At 53.7% G+C, this 21,086-nt stretch overlaps 1 protein-coding gene across 9 annotated transcripts in view; it reads right to left on the bottom strand.

The window, feature by feature from the left end:
- ATP2B2 (ATPase plasma membrane Ca2+ transporting 2) overlaps positions 1-2,542 on the bottom strand; it is a gene marked incomplete at both ends in the record, with an annotated part of 107,570 nt that extends 105,028 nt beyond the window's left edge. For all 9 annotated transcript variants that reach the window (XM_079712369.1, XM_079712368.1, XM_079712370.1 and 6 more), the window contains one exon: positions 2,344-2,542. In XM_079712369.1, the coding sequence (XP_079568495.1) occupies positions 2,344-2,542 (199 nt within the window). The remainder of the gene's footprint in view (positions 1-2,343) is intronic.
- Positions 2,543-21,086: the final 18,544 nt, after the last annotated feature.

Below are 21,086 nucleotides of genomic sequence, written 5' to 3'. Positions count from 1 at the left end.
GAGAGGCTGAGTAACTTGCCCAGAATCACACAGCTGTTAAATGACACAGCTGGGATCTGAACCCAAGTTGTCCAAGTCCAAGTCCAAGAGTAGCATTACGCTCCTCTGTCCTTCCCCAAACCTCTTTCAGCTCCATCTGCACCCTGGGAAATCCTTCAGGGGGTCAATGCAGCAGGGGCTCTGGTTAATCCTACTATGGGCTTTCCTCCTTCTCAGGGATGTTTCCCATGAGAGATCTCACTTGATGCTCATGAAATATTAGAAAACCAAGGCCCAGAGAGGTCAGACAAAAGCCTCAAAGGTACACAGCTGACAGGCAGCAGAGCAACAGTCAGAGCTGTCATTATCGTTTCCATTTTACAGATGAGAAAACAAAGTCTCCTTTATTTTTCTTTTCATGTAACTTCTTGCAGCACATCAGCAGTCTGGGGAATTCTATCTAAGAAATGTCGCTCTGTGCCACATCACATGCTTTCCCTTCTCTTCCCTCCATAGCCAAGTTCAAACACCTCCTCCTCCAGGTAGCCTTCCCTAACCCCCACTGCCCACCCATCTCGTTTCTCCTCGATCCCCGGGGTCCTTGCTGCACTTGGTCTGGATTATCTGCTGTTCTGGCTGCTCAGCCATCTGAGAGCTTCTCTCTGTGGGCTGGGGACTCAGTGGCCACGTCTCAGGGTTTTATGGGTCAGTTATCCACCCTCCTCTGTGCCAGGCACCAGGCTGGGTGCTGGATGTTCAGAGAGGAGCAGGACAGGGTTCCTGCCCTCAGGTGCACACCTGCTGTCCTCAGCGCTGGAGCGTGGCCGTGAGCCACTCGATTTCCCAGGTCCCCAAGCCTGTCAAGTGGGAGGGGAGGGCGGATTTCTTAACCTGGGGTCCCGGGCCTGGCTTTGAGGGGCTCTGCGAACATGCTGGTAGCGTGGACCACACTGTTGCACACAGTTGACTGTTCTTCTGCGGGGAGGGGCCATAGCTTCCATCAGGTTCTCCACAGAGTCTGGGGTCCAGAGACACTTAAGAATTCCTGACTCAAGAGAATCTCCTGGTCCCATTCAAAAGGCAAAGACCGTTGGGACAACCCTGCCTCTTAGCAGGTCAGGTGTGCCCAACTGATGGTGGAGGTGAACATGGGCCATTCTGCCCCAGACTGATGTTCACATGAGGCCGGGGCCCAGGAGCCCCCCAGGCTGAGCCCACTCCCATCTCAGGGCCACACGTGGCTGTTCTCAAGCCCTGAGCTAGAATCACGCAGGGAAGAAATGACGCTTCCCCTATTTCCACCCTCCCCGCCGAAACAAAACCAAACAATATCAAAAAAGAAAAAGGTGTTTCTAAACTTCTGCCCAGACTCAGCAAGGTGGGCAAAACATCAGAGACAGCAGCGAATCTGGGAAGAAGGACCAGTCTTAGCTTTTCCTCCTGACCCAAGAGAGGAGGGCCCCAGACGAAGAGGGACACTGACCCCTGGCGCCGCAGGGCACAGTGGGTGCCGGCACAGCAATGGACTGTCTGGCCCTGGCTGAGCAGCTAGGTCCCCAGGCAGCCTCAGATTTCTTGTCTGTCAGTGGGGATGAGACTTCAAATGCTGCCTGCCTCCCAGGTTGTGGTCTATACCTGGTGGAGGATTGTCATCCACTCTCTTTGGAATAATAATGGCTGCCACCTATTGAGCACCTACTGTATGCTCAGGCTTCCACTAGGCACTGTGAGGGAGGTATTGGCCCCATTTTCCAGAGGAAGAAAGTGAGGCTCAGTGCAGCTTCTTTGCACAAAGTTGCAGGACTGGGAGTGCCGGGGCAGAGTACCTCACACCTGTGCTTTTGGGGTTTATTTAGGAAACTTTTCTTCTTCCTGGTGAGGGGAAGGTAACTGTGGGGATGGAACCCAAACTCTGAGCTCAGGTGCCCAAGCTGGGCTGGTGCCTTTCCTCTCTGCCTTGTGGCAGATGACATGGCTTTGGTCCCCTCCAGAAAGCTGAAACCTTCCCTGTCTGGAGATCGCAGGCCTGCTCATTTTGGCAGTTGTAAGAAAGCCCCATGCCCAGCTCCAGGGCAAGACACACATGGGCATCTGTCACCTTTCCCGTGACAGCCCATCTTCCTGCCTGCCCTGTCTTCCCAGCAGCTCCACAGCTGCCCCAGAGACCTAGGGATCCCCAATCAGAGTCTGGATTTGGATGAGTCGGACATGACGCAGCCCAGCAGCAGGGGCTGGGGAGCTGGAACTGGCTCATTGGTTCCATGCTCAAGCCCAGACGAGGGGGTTCCTGGGGCCTGGGTAAGGGAGCCCAGGGTCTGACTGACCCCCGAATTCAAACCCCGTGTTTGAGCCTTGTGCACCTACCTTCGACAGGTGAGGTTTTGAGGCGCCGGCAGATGGTGTCAGTGTCCCCGTAGGTCTCCTTGATCTTGACCACGGCCTCGGTGCCCCGCAGCTCCATGAGGGAGCGCAGCTCCTCCATCGTGCACCCAAACTCGCCCCCATGGCTCGACTCATTTCTTTGGTTTTTGGAGTAAAAGTCACTGTTGGTCATGTCACCCATGTCTGCTGCAGTCCCCGCTCGGGGTGGGTCCGAGGGTCAGTGCTGGACGGGAGGCTGCCAGGCGATGGCTCCGTGTGGCTGTCCTCAGCACAACCTCACTGGACGGCTGTGGCTCCTGGCAGCTGACTCCAGGGGGCAGCCGAGGTGGGCTGGCGACAGTGGCGGTGGGCTCTGAGGGGTGTCCCCAGGCGTGGGGCAAGGTCCAGGGGCCGGAGGGGCTCAGGGCTGTAGACCCAGGAGTCTCCATTCAGCGGGGCCCATGCTGCTCCCTGGAGCTGGCATCTACATGGTCAGGGGCGGTGGCTCCTGCAGGGTCAAGCAGAGAGTGGTGACAGGGGTCAGGCACCGGAGGCCTCATTGGGACAGGTACCCAGGAAGGCCCGGCTTGCAGGTGCTACACACACGCCCCCCACCCCAAATAACACCCACCACACATACACATACCTGGACGTGGATGTTCGTACAATACCCCATCATGCACTGGCACACACTGCAAATCCAAACGCACTGACACCCACTAGGCCCTCCATGCTATACCAGCCCCCCGGCACAGCCTGATGCACCCTCATAACACATGCTAACGCCCTAATTGTCCACTATGGACACACTGACTTCGCGATACAAACCCCAGTGTACACACACCCTGTGACATGCCGCTCGGGGTGCAACACCCCACCTGCCTACTTTTAGGGCCCACCCACTGCCATACACACACACCAACACAGGGACCCCTTCACACACATGGTGGCGGACACCCCCTCCCCACCATGCACACTGTCACACGTCGTCACATTTACAGGCGTCATCGTAACATCCCCACCTCCTCCCCTCAAAAATGCCAGTGTTCACAACCCTGTGTACACACATGCCATGCCCACACAATCAGGGGCCTAACCCCCTGCCCCCAAGCAACGGCTCCCAGACGCCCCAGCACGGATGCCTCCCCTGTCCACGCCTCCTATATCTGCCGAAACGCACTGCTCTCCCCACTCGAGGCTCACAGGCGTGGGGATGGGAGAAAGCAACCCGCCTGCACCTGCAGCCCACAGCTACACTGATCGAGGGCCTCAGCCTCGCCAGAGGGTCCGTCTCATGCATATTCACCAGGATGTCACTGTGGCCCCCAGAATGAGCCAGGGTCAACAGAACCCTCACCTTGGGGCCCCAGAGTCCGGAACCACGGACAGCGGCTGCCACGTCCCTTAGGGAGCCCAGGAGGAGGAGGGAGCACCGGCTACTCCCTGCCCGCCTGGCCACCCTTGCCGGAGTGTGGCATCTGTGGAGCTGCCAGGAGAGAACCCAATCCACCCAGATACCCAACACCGGTGGCCAAGGCCCCGGCAAGCGTTGGGTGACAAAGGGCCTCTGCTGAGCTCGGCTGGGTCTGGCACAGGGACCGGCCCCGCCCAGCAGCTGCGGAAAGCTGGCCGTCCTAGGCCCAGAACAGTGAGGGGGAAGAGGTGGGGGCAGGAAGGTGGGACTGAGCCCCAGCCCAGCCCCAACTCCTCCCTCGTGTCCCCCTCCCCGCCCCCTCTCTTTCCTTCACAATCCTTTCCTCTTGCACAGAGTTTTAGACCTGGAGGTAATTTAGGGTTAATCTCGTTTTCCCAGTGAGGAACCTGAAGCTCAGAGAGGGAAAGGAACTTGTCCAGAGACACAGAGAGCAAGAGAGGATGGAGCCCAGAGCTGGGCTGGCATCTCCTGACTGCCAGCCCGTTGCTCTTTCCCCTCCCACTAGGGGGCGCTCCCTCCCCTCTCTCTGAAGAACAACACAGGATCCTAAATCACAGCAATCCGGGTTCAAATCCGAGCTCTCCTGAATCCTGGCTGTGGGATCCTGGGCAAGTCCCTTCACTTTTCCGAGGCTCAGTTTCTTCATCTGTAAAATAAGTCATTCTCCCCTGTGCCCCAGCTACTTCCCAGTTTACTGGGAACTAATTGTGAACCACCATGTTCAAATCCGGTGAGTTTCCACCCGGGGTACAGAGCTTCCCAGCCTGGATCAGGGGGTGCTGGAGCCACAGGAGAAGCCTGTCATACCTCACAGGAGGGCACTTTCACTCAAGGATGCAATAGGAAGCCTTATTTTCACACTGGGACCAACTGGTATCTTACCGAGTAGAACTTAAAGTGGGCCTGATGCCTTAAGCAGAGACACGAGACACCAAAGAAAGTGTGTCCTTGGGATTCCCACCCGCAGTCCTGCAGGAACACTCGGGGTCCCTGGCCATCCGGGCTTGCACCACCACCATAACCCGTGAGTTTTGACCCCAACGGTATATCCCCGAGAGGAGCAGGGACCAAGCAGGCCCGTGTGTAGAGATGCGGTGGAGGTCAACTGAAGGGGCTCTAGAAGACACAGCCTCTGGGTTCAAGTTTTGCCGCCTCTCAACAGACTGCGAGGCCAATTAACTTTAGTTTCATTATCTCAAACAAAGGGAGGGGGAGTAATAGTATCTACCTCACAGGTATCATGAGACTTAAGTGAATTATTTCATGCAAAATACTAAGAATTGAGCCAAGCACATGGTAAGCACTAGTTATTGTCATTAGTAGCGATCCATACACCACTTTATGAGACAGGTAGTCTTGTTAGTCCCTAGAACACATGAGGAAACCGAGGCCAAGAGAGGTGAAGTCACTTGCCCAAGGTCACAGAGTTAGCGCGTGGCAGAGCTGGGATTTGAACTCAGGCAGTCTGGATCCAGAGACATACTCTTAATCAGGATGCTTTGCTGCCTTCCCTGGTGCATCTCCCTCATGGGGTTCTTACAATGCTTACATGAAGTGCCATATGTGAATGAAAGTGCTTTGCAAAAACCACAAGGGACTCTCTAACGCCGAGGTGCTGTTTTCTATCTGTCTTCCTGCTACCTGTGGCGTGTCTTACAGGCACTGATAATTACATCTCTGACAGCACAAGCTATGAGAACCGTTAGCAGTAATTATATCTGTGATGACAACAGTAGAGATGAGTTAATGGGCTACTGGTGATTTTAATGACTATTGTGTTAAGATGAACAATGATCTTCAACCAACTATCCATCCATCTACCCATATGTCCATCCATCCATTCATCCAACCAACCATTCACTAATTGTGTTGTGTGCACCTACTTTGTGCTGACAAGGGGGAAGAGAGACAGTTAGATGAGTGACCTCCATAATATGATGGGTTTGCCATGACAGGGAGTCCCAGGTGCTGTGCATGTCCAGAGCAGGAAGATGTGACCTGGCCCAGGGTATCAGAGAAGATTTTTCCTTTTAACATGAGTAGGGGATTTTTTTTCCCCTTCAGGAAAATGGGCTGTGTGACTTTGGAGAAGTCACCTAACCTTTCTGGGCCTCATCTGCCCAGTGAGGTTGACCCATCTGTCTTACAGGCTGCTGTAAGGATCCATTGAGGCCCTTATGTGTGGGTCTCTGTGTGGCTCCTGGCCTGGAGCAGATACTCTACAGTGCTGGCTTCTGCACCTCCCCCAGCCTCCCTCCTACCTACGCACCCTGTTATTAGCAAGTGCACCTCCCTCAAGGCTGAGATGAGGTTCATTTGCAGCCAGCTCTTAATACCACACTGACAGTCACCCCTGTCCTAATTGATGGGCACACAGGCTGCTATGGACTGAATGCGTCCCCCTGCCCCAGATTCATATGTTGAAGCCCTAATCCCCAGTGTGATGGTATTTGGAGGTGGTGCCTTTGGGAGGTAATTAGGTCATGAGGGTAGAACCCTCACACATGGGATAAGCCTTCTTATAAAAAAGAGACATGAGAGAGATGATCTTTCTTGGTTGTGTGAGGACAGTGAGAAGATGGCCATCTGTAATCCAGGAAGTGGGTTCTCACCAGGAACTGAATCTGCTGGTACCTTGATCTTGGACTTCCCAACCTCCAGCACTATGAAAAATAAATTTCTGTTGTTTAAGCCACACAGCCTATGGTATTCTGTTATAGCAACCCGAGCTAAGACATGTGCCTGGGCAGGGCAGATGTCTGGGCAGCCAGTCCTGGGCCCAGAGAGGTTGAGCAACATAACTAGGGGTCACACAGCCAACGGGGGTCACAGCCCACTGAAAAGCCCCGCCCTGTTTTCCAAGCTCCTGCTGTGTGACCCTGACCAAGCCCCTTTCCTCCCTGGGCCTGAGTTTCCCATGTGGAAACTGAAGAGACTGGACTAGTGTTCTCTGGGGTCCCTTCAGGCTCTGATGCGCCAGCCCCTTCAGAATCCAGAATGAATGTTCTGACAATATTGGGTTTATGCACTTCGTTTCAGCTTATTAGCATTTAAATGACTCTGTATTGTTACATTTCAGTGACTCAAGAATAGGTTGGGGCACCTTAATAAAAAGTCTTTGCCAGGAGAGACTCTGGCAGAGGAAGGAGCAATGGATTTTTTTTTGGGGGGGGGTTACTTTAACAAAGAGGAAATCTATCTTTCGAAGGAAGGTTTTAAAAAAAACACCCCAAAACCTAAACCATCAGCTTTTCAAATCCTAATTGAAGGATGGGACATCGCAAATGAATTACGTGCTAAAAATAATTTTCAGATGCCGAATCCTTCTGTTTTCAGACGTGCGGAATTTAAATGTCATCTTAATACGTATTTATAAAGTCACCCTTTACTTTGAATTGCCCCTGGCACCAGTGACAGATGTGGGGACACAGGCCCCGTCTGGAGATCCCTGATGACGAGGCCTGATGCTGCCATTTGGTAGTTTTGTGATGGGGGTGGAGTGGGGGGGCAAGGTCTTAGCCCCTCCCTGGGCCTCCATCCCCTCCTCCCCGCACGCCTCCCTCCCTCACAGGGCTTTGCGTGGCCTACCTGAGCTAGAGCTTAGAGCAGTTCCTGGCACAGCGTAAGACTTGTTCAACAGGGACTGTTCTTCTGATGGTAACTTAACTCGCTCCTTCCCTCTGCTCTCAGCTCACCCAGACTGTCCCCCACGCTACTGTCCTGAACATGGGGCTCAGGCCAAACGTGCCATCCCCACAAGGCTCCCAGCACCGCTTGGAAGGCTGGGGAGGGCCCCAGTTTGCAGGCACAGCTTACAGGGCTAGCCTCTCCCCTGCTCTGGTCCTGACTGACTAATCCCCACAGGCAGGACATTTTCTTTCCTCTCCTGGATGCAAATTCTGGCCTTTCTGTGGTCCCCACCCTGCCCCGCCCCGGCTGAGGGGACCCTCCTCGGCACTGACCGGGGAAACGGGTGAAATCAGCCAGGCAGCTGGGGGCAGAGGAACAACTGCTCTTCCCTCAGCCGCACTGGGAGAGTCAAAGGGTTGTAGCCATTGTCTTAGCCACCCCTCTCTGGGGGAGGGAATGTTCCGTGTATGTGTGTGTCAGAGGGTACCAGTGGTGTGTCAGCAGATGTGTACTGACTCTGGGTGACCCTGAAGGACAAGGTGTGCTGTGCAGGTCTACTGGAGTACGGCAGGATGAGTGTGTATCTGTGAGTGTGAGTGAGCCAGAGATGTGTGTGCCCATGCCTGCCTCTGAGTGTGCAAGCCCCGGGATCTGTGTGTGTGTATGCGTGTGTGTGCATCAAAGCTGACAATGACAGTCTCGGCTTTGATTTCTCACAGTCAAGGAGAGAGAACGGGGAAAGAGGAAGGGAATTGAAAATGAATACCTCAGAGGCGAGTTTAGTGCTATTTTTAGAAAACTCCTATCCTGTTAACCAGAAAAGGAAAATCTAAAAAAAAAAAAAAAAAAATATATATATATATATATATATATGTATATATATATGTATATATTTATATATCCCACAGAAGCAGCCACGCACCAGCCTCAAAGGCACAGATGGCGGAAGCAGGGCCAGGGGGTGGGCTGCTAGGCACTCAGGGTGTCTCACATAGCTTCTCACTCTCCTGCCTGGCTCAAGGGAGGGTAGGTCCCCAGCCCTTAGCTGCCCAGCAGGGTCAACTCTCTCCACTTCCCCTGTTCTCCAAAGGAGTTTCCAATGTTACATGGTAGGAAAAACTCCACATTTCTGGTCCTCTAGGTGTCTAACATACCCACCCATCCACTCACCCATCCATCCATCCATCCATCCATTTGTCCATCCATCCATCCATTTGTCCATCCATCCACCCACCCATCCATCCATCCATTTGTCCATCCATCCACCCACCCATCCATCCATCCATCCATCCATCCACCTCTCCAATAAAAAGCTGCATCTCAGGCCCTGCCCCCAAGCACTGGGATTCTGAAGAAAGCAAGGGAGGTGCACAGATCTTCCTTCTAGCTGCTGAAGTTATGCTCACTTTGCCACACAGAGTCCCCTGAAACCCCATGGTCAGGCTCTGCAGACCAAGCTGAATGATTCCTGCACAACTTTTGCTTCAGATTTTGGGAGGATGTAATCCAAATGGCACTTGCCTGGGAACCAGACCTGCTGAGTCCCAGTCTTGGCTTGACCACTACTATTAATAGAGATTGCTTAGCACACGCTTCCATGGGCTGTGTAGTATCACTGTCCCTGTCTTCCAGGCAAGAAAGCTGGGGCTCAGAGGGTTACAGATGGCCAGTGCCATACAGATGGGACCTGGCATAGTTTAAATATGCCTGCTTGAGCCCAAAGCCTCTGTGTTTCCGCTGTGTCTCAATGCCTTTCACCAACTCACGGTATGGCCTCGGACCAATGCTTTCTTCCCTGTGCCTCAATTTCCTGTCCTATAAAGTGAGAGGGGGATTGGACAGATACTCAGTCCTAAGGGGCCATTTTAGCGCCATCCTCAAGGATTCTCCCATCACCGGATACTTGCTTCTAAGGGCACACACACTTCCCCAAGCCTCCTTGCTGTCCTGCCATCCCCAGCAGGGCACCATCCTAGTTGCAAGCCAACTCCTGCTTGGCTGGAGGCCTAAGGAAGGAGAAATGCCCTAGAACCTGGGAGTCACAGGCTGATGAGAATTCACCTGGTGCCTTTGACATCCACTGCCCGCCCCCCTCAGCCTCTGCATGGCAGTGCCTGCCTTCCAAGATTTGTACCCTTTATGTGCTCCTTGTTTAGAAACCTTCCCTTTAAAAAGGAGAGTTTTCCGATGAAGCAAAAACAGTAAAGTCATCAGCATATCGGGGCAAGAAAGCTTAGCTGAGGCAGAAAAGTGTTGGGGGGGAGACTTCACTTTGGCAAGAGAGGGGACATGCAGTGAGAAGGCTGGGGACGGTGACTCTGCCTCAGATGGACCAGCTGTTCTGGACAGTGTCCTCTGGCTTCAGTCAAATGTCTCGGCCACCTCCCCAGCCTCATCCCTCGCCCTGCCCAACTTTCCTTACAGATGCAATGACTTCCCTGGCTGCCCCCGGCCTCCAGATCCTAACTGGCTATAGTGACACTGTCCCCTCCTGTCTTCATCTGCCTCCTTCTCTCCTACCTCCAGCTTTGTCTCCGTGGATTACAAGCAGAGGCCTGAAGGAAGGACAGAAAATGATAACAGCAACGCTTGGATCATACCTGCTATGTGCCAAGTACCATTCTATGTGCTTCACATTTGTTATCTCATTTAATCCTTCACAACAACCAACCCTATGCCACGGGTACTGCCACAGTCTCGTTTTCCAGAGGAGAAACAGAAAAAGAGAGTGCAGTGATTGGCACAGGTCTTTGGTTGGAGGAGTGAGGGCGGCAGAGGCAGGTCTCTCTCACACACACACACACACACACACACACACACACACAGACACTCTTAAGGGCTCACTCACATCCCTCTTTCCACCAGACCAGGCTTCTACCCTTTTTTTCTGGTTTCTATAATGAAGCACAGGGTTCTGCCATGTCAGTGCTCTGACCATAAACAACAGCAGGTCACCGGCTCCTTGGTGAGTCTTCAGGCTTCACCTCTGACCGTGGAGGGTTGGGGCCCAGGGAGCCGTCTCTGGGGATGAAGTGTTGATGGATGGATGGAGGTGGGTGCTGGGAGGGATTGGGTGGCTAAGGTCAGGGAACCTGATAACCATAGCCCTCCTCTCTCCCCTGCAGGCTGACTAGCAGAGGCCGGGAGTGAGCGCTGCCCACGTGCTTGTGGTGCTGGCTGACAGCCCCCCTGGGGAGGACAAAGAAACAGGCAGTGGGGAACGGTCTCCACTGGGAGCTGTCCCCAAGGCCACAGTGCTGATTCGGGATCTGAGTTGGTTTTAGGGACCACGTGCCAAGGAGCTGTCCATGTTCTGTGGTGCTGACATAGGGCAAAGGGTTATAAGTGCCCTTAGAGCTATCCAGGATAGAGCAGTGCTGACCAACGGAGTGCAGAGTTGGGAAGCCTGAGGAACTGGGTGTGGGTGCAGCAGGGAGGGCACAGGGCATTTTCCTTGAGTTATGTGAGCAGGCGTGGGTAGCTGACCCCAGGTATTTGTGCTGTCGCTCAAAGCCAGGTTGTCAGGCAATGAGGTGTCCTAGTGAGCAGGCCTGAGCCCAGAAGATGACACCAGGCGAGAGGTCACTTGGGGCCACTTACATGCATACACAGAAGACTCACCTTGGGCCACCAGTGCCACCTGTCACCAATGCCAGAAATCCCACGACTAATGATCCATCCTTTTGTGTCGTGCTTGGTCCCCTCCCTCTGGTTCCTGCTGGGACCATAGTTAAGTGGTGGCATCTCAGTCTGTCTGAATTTATTCAATTCTTTCCTCCATGGAATGGAGTAGGAAAATTCACCCACAGAGATGCCAAGGGATGAGTTTAAGTTGGGAGATTACTTTTGAAGAGCTGAGTAAGTTCTTTGGGGTCCAAATCAGAGAAGCTGGAAGCTAAGGCTTGGGGAGAGTCATTCTATGTGGCCTGAGAACACAGAGGCCAGGAAATAGAACTATATAGAAAAGGGGAAAAGGCAGAAAAGCAGGACTCCTAGATTCCAAGGAGAAGGGGAGTCAGTCTGATGCAGGCACTGGCAGGGGTGTTTGTATGTGCTGGGGGGTGTTTTTCAGATTCTGTTTCTCACTACTGCAGTGAGTCTTCCAGGCTCAAGTGGAACTATCCCTGGTTTGGTGACTGTGCACTCACTGCCTTTCCTGCCTCAGCCCAGGTTCTCTCCCTCAGAGTCTCCTTGGTGGAAAGCTAGTGATGTCTGTCAGGACACTGACTTGGCTTCAGACCTGAAGGTGGTGAATCAGAAGGTCTGGAAGCCAGAGGAGGAGCCCAGAGCAGGAACTGCCTCCCATGGCCAAGGTTTCCTCTCCTTCCTCTCTTGACAAAAGCTTCTCTGAGTGGAGCTCGGGGGCCCCAGAGAAGGGCCACTCAAAGTGTGGTTCCCCAAGGGCCACCTGTGTTGGCATCACTTGGGGGCTGGTTGAAACACAGATTCCCATGCCCAAGCCTGCAGAGATGGGTCAATCTCTGGTGGTGTGGCTGGGAATTTTAAACAAATAGAACCACTGCCCTAGAGCTTTGGGGGTCCCATTCCAGCCCCTCTTTTGGCCTTCTTCCTCCTGTAGCCAACACTCCCCTGGTTCTGCATTCTAGAATCCTGTCCTGCTCTTGTAGCCCAGCCTATGGCTCAAAATCATTTCCAGCTCCCTGTCCCTGCTTTTCCAAATGCCACTTCCGGCTAGGCCAGGCCCTAGGTGTCTTCTGGGAATGACTCCCACCAGCCGCTCCAGGGCCCTTCTGTCTTTACACCCTTGCCCACACCTGATGACCCCCATCCCTTCTTCCCACTCTCCTATGGCTTCCCTGTTTTGGGTGAACTGCAGTCTTTTCCCACAGTCCTGCCCTTGACCCTCTAAATGCCTCACCTCCCCCTGGCAATGTCACCCACCTGACATCAACCTGCATCCTAACATGAGTGGTTCCCAAGCTGACATTCCCACCCTGCCTTTTCTCCTAAGCTCTAGAACCAAACCTTCCATGACTCTCAAATGTCCCCTCTGAAGGTCCTCCAGGCTCTCAGACTCTCCCAGATGTCCTCATCCTTCTGTGACCTCTGTGCCAATTACGGCATCTGAAGTGTCCTCGCAAATTCCCAGAGTTGGACTATCAGGGTAGCCCTCGACTCCGTTCCCTCCTTACACTCAATCAGGTACCCAGACCCAGGGAGCACTGGGGTAAGAGCTCAAGCTTCATTTTCTTCCTCGCTGTCCTGGGCTCCCGACCTAGTTCAGGTTCCTTATCCACAACCTTTCAACTGGTTCCTCACAACCCGCCCCCTCCACCTTCACTGTCCCCAGAGTGATGCTGACAGGGACTCTCGTTTACTGAGTAGCTTCCATGTGTCAGGAGCTCTGTTAGGCTCCGAAAACATCTTATTCCACAATAACCCCATGAGGTAGGCATTCTTATGCCTATTTTACAGATAAGGAAACTGAGACTCAGAGAGGTGAAATAACATCATGCCAAGGTCACAAAGCTCCCAAGTGGCAGAGCCAGGAGTAGAGCTGGGACCTGTCTGGCTCTAAAACCTCTTGGATTTGAACATGCCACTCTCTGGATTAAAAACCACCACTGGCTCCTTAGTGCTTATTAAACAAAAACATATTCATGACCACTGCATCCAGGAGCCTGCCTAATTGGCTCAGAGGCAACTTCTCTGGGCTCTGGTGTAAGTGAACTCCTTGTATTTGCTGAACAACTAACACATGTTCCTGCCTCCAACCCTCTGTATATACTGTTCCCTCCATCTGGGATGGTCTACACCCACTTTGCCACTGATCCAAACCTTCCTCTCTAAGGTCCAGCCCCAGTGCCAATCTGCGAAGTTCTCTCTAATTCCTCTGCTACACATTTCAACCCCCTGCCCACTGCCAGCTCATCACATGTGGCTCATTCCTCAACTTTGCACCCTCCACCCTCGGTCTTGGGGTGGGTTCTACCAGCTTGCCTCCCCCACTAGACTGTGAACTCTCTGAGAACAGGGCCTCTCCAGCCCCCAGCACAGGACCGGCCTCCACCAATGCTGGTTCCGTCACTGAGAAAGCAATCTGACTACGGAAGGACACTGGGGACAACAGATCTGGGGATGCAGCCTGCATTTGGAAAGCGAAAACTGGTCAGCCGAGTGGCTGGATGAGTGAGTGCTGAATGCACCCAGGCAGCGTGCATTACAGAAAGCAAGCTGGCAAATCTGCACCTGAACCATGGGAAGCAGCTGCACCAGCATCCCATTTCACAGATGAGCAAGTGGAGGCTTTGCCAGGTTAAGGAAGTTGCCCAGGGTCACATCACGGTTGGATTTGAACCCAGGCAATCTGCCATCAGAAACCCTGCCTAAGTCCCTCCCAGGATGAGTCAGAAGCCAGAAGGTGGTGGTGGCTAAGGCAGTGTGACACACAGAAGCATCTGGGGTCTAGCGGGGAGATGTCCCGGCCCTTCTGGACCACACTGATCAGACCCGTGTCTTCTGCCACACCCAGTGTTACATCCCACAGAGGATCCTTGTGGTCTGGTCATTGTACTGTTCTCCCTCCAACTCTTCTCTGTTCTCTACCCAAAGCTGGAGGACAGGGATAAGGTCAGATCAGAATCTGTCAGGAGGCAGGTCCAGGCTCAGGCCCAGGGACTAGGCGGGGCGCTGGGAGCACAGGATGCCCTGCGATGACCATCCCTGGCCCCAGAGCCTCCCCTCTGGCAGCCCCAGAGCCCCGACCCCAGAATCCCATGCCTCATGGGCCTGCAGAATCTCTTTGGTTCCCTCACCCAGCAGGCCAGCTCTGCAGCTCTTCCCCTGACTTGGCATGGCTGTCCCGGCCACTGCGGAGACAAACAGAATCCGCCCGGCACCTTGAACAGATGGCGCCACTTCTAAAAATAACGCCGCACCACGCTCCCCGGCGCAGCCAGTCCCGGCGACAGAAGGGGGTGCGGGTGGGCGCTGCTAGCTGTGCTCACCAGCCATCTGCACAGGGACAGATGCGAACGCAGCCTCCCGGGGGGCGTGGGCCCAGGGGACCCCAGCCTCACTGAAGCTGTGCAGAGCCGTGGGCCTCACATTCCCTGAAGCGAATGTAAGGTGGCGACGACGGGTGTGTGCAGCCTGGCTCCCCTCTCTCCCCATCATCGTGCAGCCCCTCCTCCACACGTTGCGTGGCTGGGATTCCCACCTGCAACACCCATTCTTTTTCACCTGTTGCTTCTACCCCATATCTGGGCCCCCATACCCACAATCCCTAGTGCCATCTTCTCTTGGGAATTTCCTTCCACTCCCAGAAGCTTCTTCTTCCTTCTATGAATTCTTAAACCACTTTTCAGTGGACTTGCAACCTAGTAGGGTCAGAATCCCTTTCTTTGCGCTTAGAGTCAGAGAGATCTGGGTAAGAACCCTCAATCTGCCATCACTGAGTGATCGTGGGTAAATCAAGGCACTTCTCTGGCCTCAGTTGCCGCGTCTCTAAAATGGAGACGGTCATCGTCCCTTCCTTGCAGGGTGAGTGGGAAGACAATGTGAGTTGATGCAGGGCACAGGGTTCAGCCCAGAGCCTGGCCAGTGAGAGAGACACAATCACTTGGAATGATAGTGATTTCTAGATGGGGAAATGGAGGCCCTGAGTGGAAGGCACTGGCCCAAGTCCTCAGAGCAGGTGCTGGCAGAGCCAGGTTCAGGCCCACGGCCTCTGCCAGAGCTTTTACCCTCCTGAGACATTCTCCTCTGTTTCTGGAATATTCCAGGGATGTGTCTCACCTTCATCCTTGTGCAGGATTTTCCCTGAGTGCCAGTTCATCTCCAATCCTGGGAGCTGGCCAGGAGGCCTAAGGGACGCCCTGAAGATACCCCCTCCCCATTTCTCACTAAGAACCAGCCCTGAGCCCCAGCCTGACCCTGCCGGCTTCTCAAGGAAGTTCAAGTCCTGCCAGAAAGTTTAAGAGCTCAAAAGCCAAAGTGCTTCCAAGGCCCCAGGAGACCCCAAACCTTGGACCCTGGAGGTATCCACATCAGCAGACCTCCCACAATGGCCCTCAAAGGTGCCACTCCCCCTGATTTCCCAGCCTTGCAGTCTGCTCTCCGCCTCCTCCCAAGTCTGGTGATGAGGCCACTTGGAGGAGTGGGGGATGGAGGACCTGTCTGCTTCCTCTCCCCGGGGGGCATGGCCCAGACGCCCTCCCCCACCCCCATCACCGTTACTCTGCTTTTCAAAAGTCCTGCTCCAGCCACGTCTGCCCTTCCTATCTCTCCTGGAGTTCCCCATGGCTCTGGGGGGGGGTCTCCCGGAAGAGAAGGGGTACAGGGATCCATGGTGGGGGGAGCCTGATGTCCCCTAGATTTCAAGCCTCATGTCACGCTGCTTCTAGGACCTGCTCTCTGCTGGGTGTAATACAGGGGAGTTTAGATTTTGGGTTTCAGATGCAGTCAGAACCTATGCTCAAATCGTGCACAATTCCAAGTCCTGGGAGCTTTCTCCAGCCTACCTCACTCACTCCCTACCTCTCTAGATATTTCAGTCCCTGACACCTCCTGCTAAATCAGGGCTTTTGCTACCCCAGACTCCTTGTTACAACTGATGACTGACAAAGCCAGAGCTGTCACCTCTCTTTCCCTCTCCAGGGTCAGGCCTGGCATGAAATGGATGCCAGGTTCCGGGGGCTCTGGTGTGTGCATCTTTAGTGGCTGCCCCAGATGCCAACGATATCAGGCCTGCTCGGAGCTGGTCCTTGTCCACCACATCCTGAACTGCGGGGGTATTCCAGGAAGCCCCTCCCCAGAGCAGAGAACACCAAAGGGGTATCACTGTTTGCAAAACTTGAGGGAAAGCCAGAAGAGGCCCTGATTCCACAAGCTTACTTGAATCCACAGACCAGAAGGGACCTCCGAGGTCAAAATCCCTGTGATGCCCAAGCCCCTTCATAGCACCTGTGTAGAGTCCTGCTTGGGCTTGCATGCTTCCCTTCACAGGGGGTTCACGCCCTCCTTCCATGATAATCTATGCCCGTGCTAGGAATTACCAAGTTCTTTGGGTTGAGCTGAAATTTCCTTCTTGCTAACTTTTTATTGTTTTACAGGTAATGGGCGTTTTCCAACTCAAACAGAACAACCCTGCTCCCTCTTCTCCACTTGAAGTTCATGACCGTGGACGCATACATATGTGTGTGCCAGGGAGCACACGTGTGGTTGCACAAGGGCGTGCATAAGCCTGCTTGAACATGTGTGAGCTGGGGGCGGGGGCAGCGGGGGCTGTGCTGAAATTTGCAGAAATGTATATATTTTGGAAATAAGACTCTAGATGGGGCCTGTAGGGGGATGTCAGGGAACCAAGGGTCACGGCGAAGAGTTTTATTACCACCTTGAGACAACCTTAGTCTCCCAGTTTGGGCGATGGGTAGGTGGCAAGAGGGGGCACCCACAAAGGCTCCAGAACAGAACAGGAGGCCACAACCTGTAGAAGATGCCTTGTCACTGCCTCTGTGGCTGTCTGCAAGGTGGCCCTGAACCTCTGAACCCCACACCATGCCATCAGATGACTTTATCTCTCAGGGAACTGTGCCATTAGGGTTTGACCTGAACAAAATGACAGCGACGACAGAATATCATTTTATAAGAGTAGTCATAAAATGCTTTTCAGCTTGAAGTTCACAAAGAACCCACTGATTATTTACATTTCAGAAGTAAGGAACTAAGGCGAGAAAGATGCAGGGGTCTGTGGTGGGCCCTGCAGAGAGGGATGTCTCCGGGGGGCAACCTGGGGGATCAGGATTCTGCATAGAACATACAACTCCGGGGCTGGTCACCCCCAGCCATGGGTGGAGGGGCTTTGGGCAGGCTTGGCCAGGAGGTCTGCCATCAACCATCCCTGGGCCACCATCTTCCCTCTTCGGCTTGAGTTTCTCCATCTGTAAAATGAGGAGCTTGGACTAGATAGCTTATAAGAGACCCTCACATACTGGCTTGTGATAAGTCTTGGACACTGGATTGGGCACAGGGGAGGGGGCTTCTATGGCTCTCGGAATCCCTTCCCCAATGGCCATGTGTTTGCCCTTGGATCAGCCAGAGTTATCTTCTGGATACTGGGACATCTATGGGGGGAAAGTTTCCTGTTTTAAAAAATAAAAAAATCAGCTCAGAGCTTCCTTGTGAACATGCCTTAGTACAAGCTCTTCCCTTCCATTTGCTTCTCTGCCTGGTAGACTCCTATTCATCCTGCAGGGCCCAGCTCAGAGGGCCCCTTCTCAGTGAACACTATGCTGACCCCACTCTCCAGGCAGAGACAATTGATCCCTCCACTGGGCTTGACCGTTCACACCATCGAGGTCAGGGGACTGTGTCCATCTATCTCCAGGTCCCCAGTGCACCTGACAGACAGAGTCAGTTGTCTAACAGAAGCTTGCTGAGTGACCACAGGAACCCACAGCTTGACCTCAGAAACTGAGAGAGAACAAGATTGCCTGAGTCCTGGGCTCACCCACTTCTTCAACAGCTGCTTGCTTTTGAGGCAGAGAGCATGCACTGAGCGCCTACTGTGTACCTAGCACTGGCCTCCAGGAAGGATGGATGCTGTGGCCTAACTAGAGGAAGTGAGATCACCTCCCTAGCAGGGGGATGGTCACAGTAATCATGGCAGCAGAGTAGCAGTAACAGTAATAAAAATAATCATAAGAGCAACTAAGTGTTATTACTGCCAAATGCCATTTAGCTTTTTCTATGCACGATCTTGCTCATATGCATAACAGCCCCTGAGGTCGATACTCTAATTTCCTTCATTTTACAGATGATGAAACTGAGGTTCAGATGGTGGGGTGACTGCCTAAGGTCACATCAGGGTCTGCACTATGGTCTGACTCCCAAGGCTGTACTCTTGACCTTGGCACTTAACAGATTCCCAGATCTGAGTTCCTGGTGTCCAGGTGGGCTGGGGGCTGGGAGGAGGCCCCCAGGCTTTTGACAACTTCAGCATCCATAAGGAACCCCCCCAGTGGGATTCTTGTCTGCAACACTGCTGACAGGTGCGAGGCGGGGGCTTTGGCTGACCTGGCAGGCTGGGTATGAGGGGCGGGAAGCAGATGGCAGCCCCTTCCTGTGTTTGGAAGAAGTCAAGGGTGAAATCCTGGAGCCGTCAGCCTGGCTGCATCACCTGCTGTTAGAAACGGCCCCTAGGCCAGAGGGCTGGCGGCCACCCAACATGGCTTTGCTGACGAATGGTAGGCCTGGGGAGGTGCCAGCCCAGCCCTTTTCCATGGAGAGCATCGCTATCTTCTTATAATTAAGGACTGTTACTGGAAGGGGTTCTTCACAGTACTACCTCCTTTGTCTTGCCTGTGACTCTGGGGCAGAGGGAGCAGGGTGCCCATTTTAAAGATGAGGAGACTGAGGCTCAAAGAAGACAAGCGAGTTCCTTGATGCAGGTCCCTCACAGTGCTGGGACTGCGAGGCAAGGGAGGCCCCTAGGGTGCAAAATGCAAGGCAGTGCTCATTCTCAGGCTCCTCTAAGTGCCGAGTCCCCACCCCTCCCCTAGCTGTCTGTCCTGCAGTTCAAGTCCACCTGAATTAGCCATGCACCTACTTGCCCCACCCCCACCCGAAACACAGGGAAGAGAGTGAAAATCCACAAAGTGATTTTAAACCCATTTTGGTAATTGTGTAGATGACAAGGCCGTAATAGATTCTAAGAAGTACCCAGAACTGTGAAAGACGTTTAAAGTCGATGTCCTAGGAATCAGTGCCCTGAGCAGCAATAGATTTTGGGGCAAAGAGTTCATTTCTCACTTCCGTTCACTTGGCAAACTTTTGCTGTGGGCCCCCTACATGCCTGGACTTGTGGGATGCGTTGTGGACAGAAAGGAGTCGGACACAGCCCTGTTCCCTCCCTGTGCAGCACGGGTGCTGCACACTGTAACGATTTCATGCAAATAATCATGATAAACTAACATTTATGCTGCATTTTCTATGTGCCAAGATCTGTGCTAAAGCATTTTACAGTCATCATCTCATTTGATCCACATCACAACTCTGAGGCAGGTATTCTTAGTATCCCATTTTGCAGAAAAGAAAAATGAGGCAAAGAGAGGTGAAGTAACTTGCCCAAGGTCAGGCAGAATACAGCAGAGCTGGGATGGATGCTCAGTACAATGTTTCATGGGTGAATGAATGAAAACGTAGGGCAGGCCATGCAGGGAGGCCAAGTAAACAGAAGGGTGATGTGATTGGTTAAATGTGACCATGCAAAGTGCCCTCAGAGCTCCAGGAAGCGGCATCAGGCCTCCTGAGGGCAGCACTAGGAGTGGGTCAGGGAATTATCTGTGCTTTGGGGCAAACTTCGGCTGCAGGCTTCCAAGAAGAGGGTGACAGTGACAGCCACCGTATCAGTTAGCAGCGCGAGGAAGCTCCGATTTCTCCCTCTGTGAGCCTGACCACATGCCCCATCTATAAAAATATCCCAGGCTGATGGCCCCTTTTACCCCGAGAAAGTGGGCTCTGAGACAGGTCGGCCCTGGGCAGGTATGAGAGGAACAGGAGGCCTCTCCTGGGCTGCCCTGGTCAAGGGTCCCAGCCCTGAGCCCTCCTGCTTCCCGGCCACATAGTGACCATAGTGACGGGGCTCTGGCCTGCAGGGAGGGGGCTGCAGCTGGACACCCTGACACCCAAGCCTCCCCAGCTCGCGCCTCAGTTGCCAGGCAACCAGGCAGCTCAGGTTTCGGGGGCTGAGGACAGGGCTCGGGTGAGGGCATCAGTTAATTATAATAGATACAGCCCAGCCCGGGGGTGCTGCTTGAGATACACAAATCTCAGACCTGGGCAGGGCGTGGGTGGTCCTGTGGTCATTTTGCAGATGGAGAAACTGAGCCCTGGGAGGGAAAGGGAGTTGCCTGAAGTGACCAGTGAGTTAGTGAGGAAGGCAGGGTCATCTTGCTGAGAAGGTCAGAAGAGAAATAAAAATTCAGAAAGTGATGGAAAGTGTAGTTGCCACGTGCAGGGACTGACTGTGTGCCTGGCACCGTGCCAGTGGCTTCTCCCACCACAGCCCAACTCATCCGCAAAACTACAATGAGGGGCAGATGTTGTTTTCATGCCCATTTTATAGATGGGGAAACTGAGGCTCAGAGAGATTGTGTAGCCTACTTGAAATCATGGAGTTGGTAAATGACAGAGGCCAGATAGGAATGCAGGCCAGTGTGACTCTGAAGTCTGTAAGCTTCGCCCCGACCGGTACCGCCCTCAGGGACTAAGGAGAGGATGGGTGAGAACTAAGGGGTCTGCCTCACAGCTGGTGGTCTCTGATCTCTCCAGCAGCCCCTGGAGGGGGAGGCGTATCAATCTTCCTGTCTCAACACTGAGGATGCTGAACTCAGGGGTTAAGTGGTGGTCCCAAGGTGACCAAAGTAGTAGGTGGGGATGTAGGATCTGAACCCACATCTCTCTGGCTTCAAGGCCCAGGCTGACCCAAGTTGCCCAGTACACTGGCTGAAGCCTGGGGCAGTGCCCCTCTGCCAGGCCTCCCAGCGTCAGGCATCTCTGCCCCTCCCCCACCCCCAGCAGCGTGAGAGTTCTCAGGGGACAGGACCCCACTCCCCAGTCCCGGAGAGAGCCGGCAAGCCCCAGCATAGAGCGGTAACCTTTGATTCCAAGCCACTGGACCTCTCCCTCAGTGGCCCACGCCTCCCGCAACCTGAGCCTG

This window comes from Hyperoodon ampullatus (genome assembly GCF_949752795.1).
Source record: "Hyperoodon ampullatus genome assembly, chromosome: 10".
Taxonomy (NCBI): domain Eukaryota; kingdom Metazoa; phylum Chordata; class Mammalia; order Artiodactyla; family Ziphiidae; genus Hyperoodon; species Hyperoodon ampullatus.
Note: the sequence above shows the minus strand (reverse complement) of the source record. Positions and strands in the feature narration are given on the sequence as shown.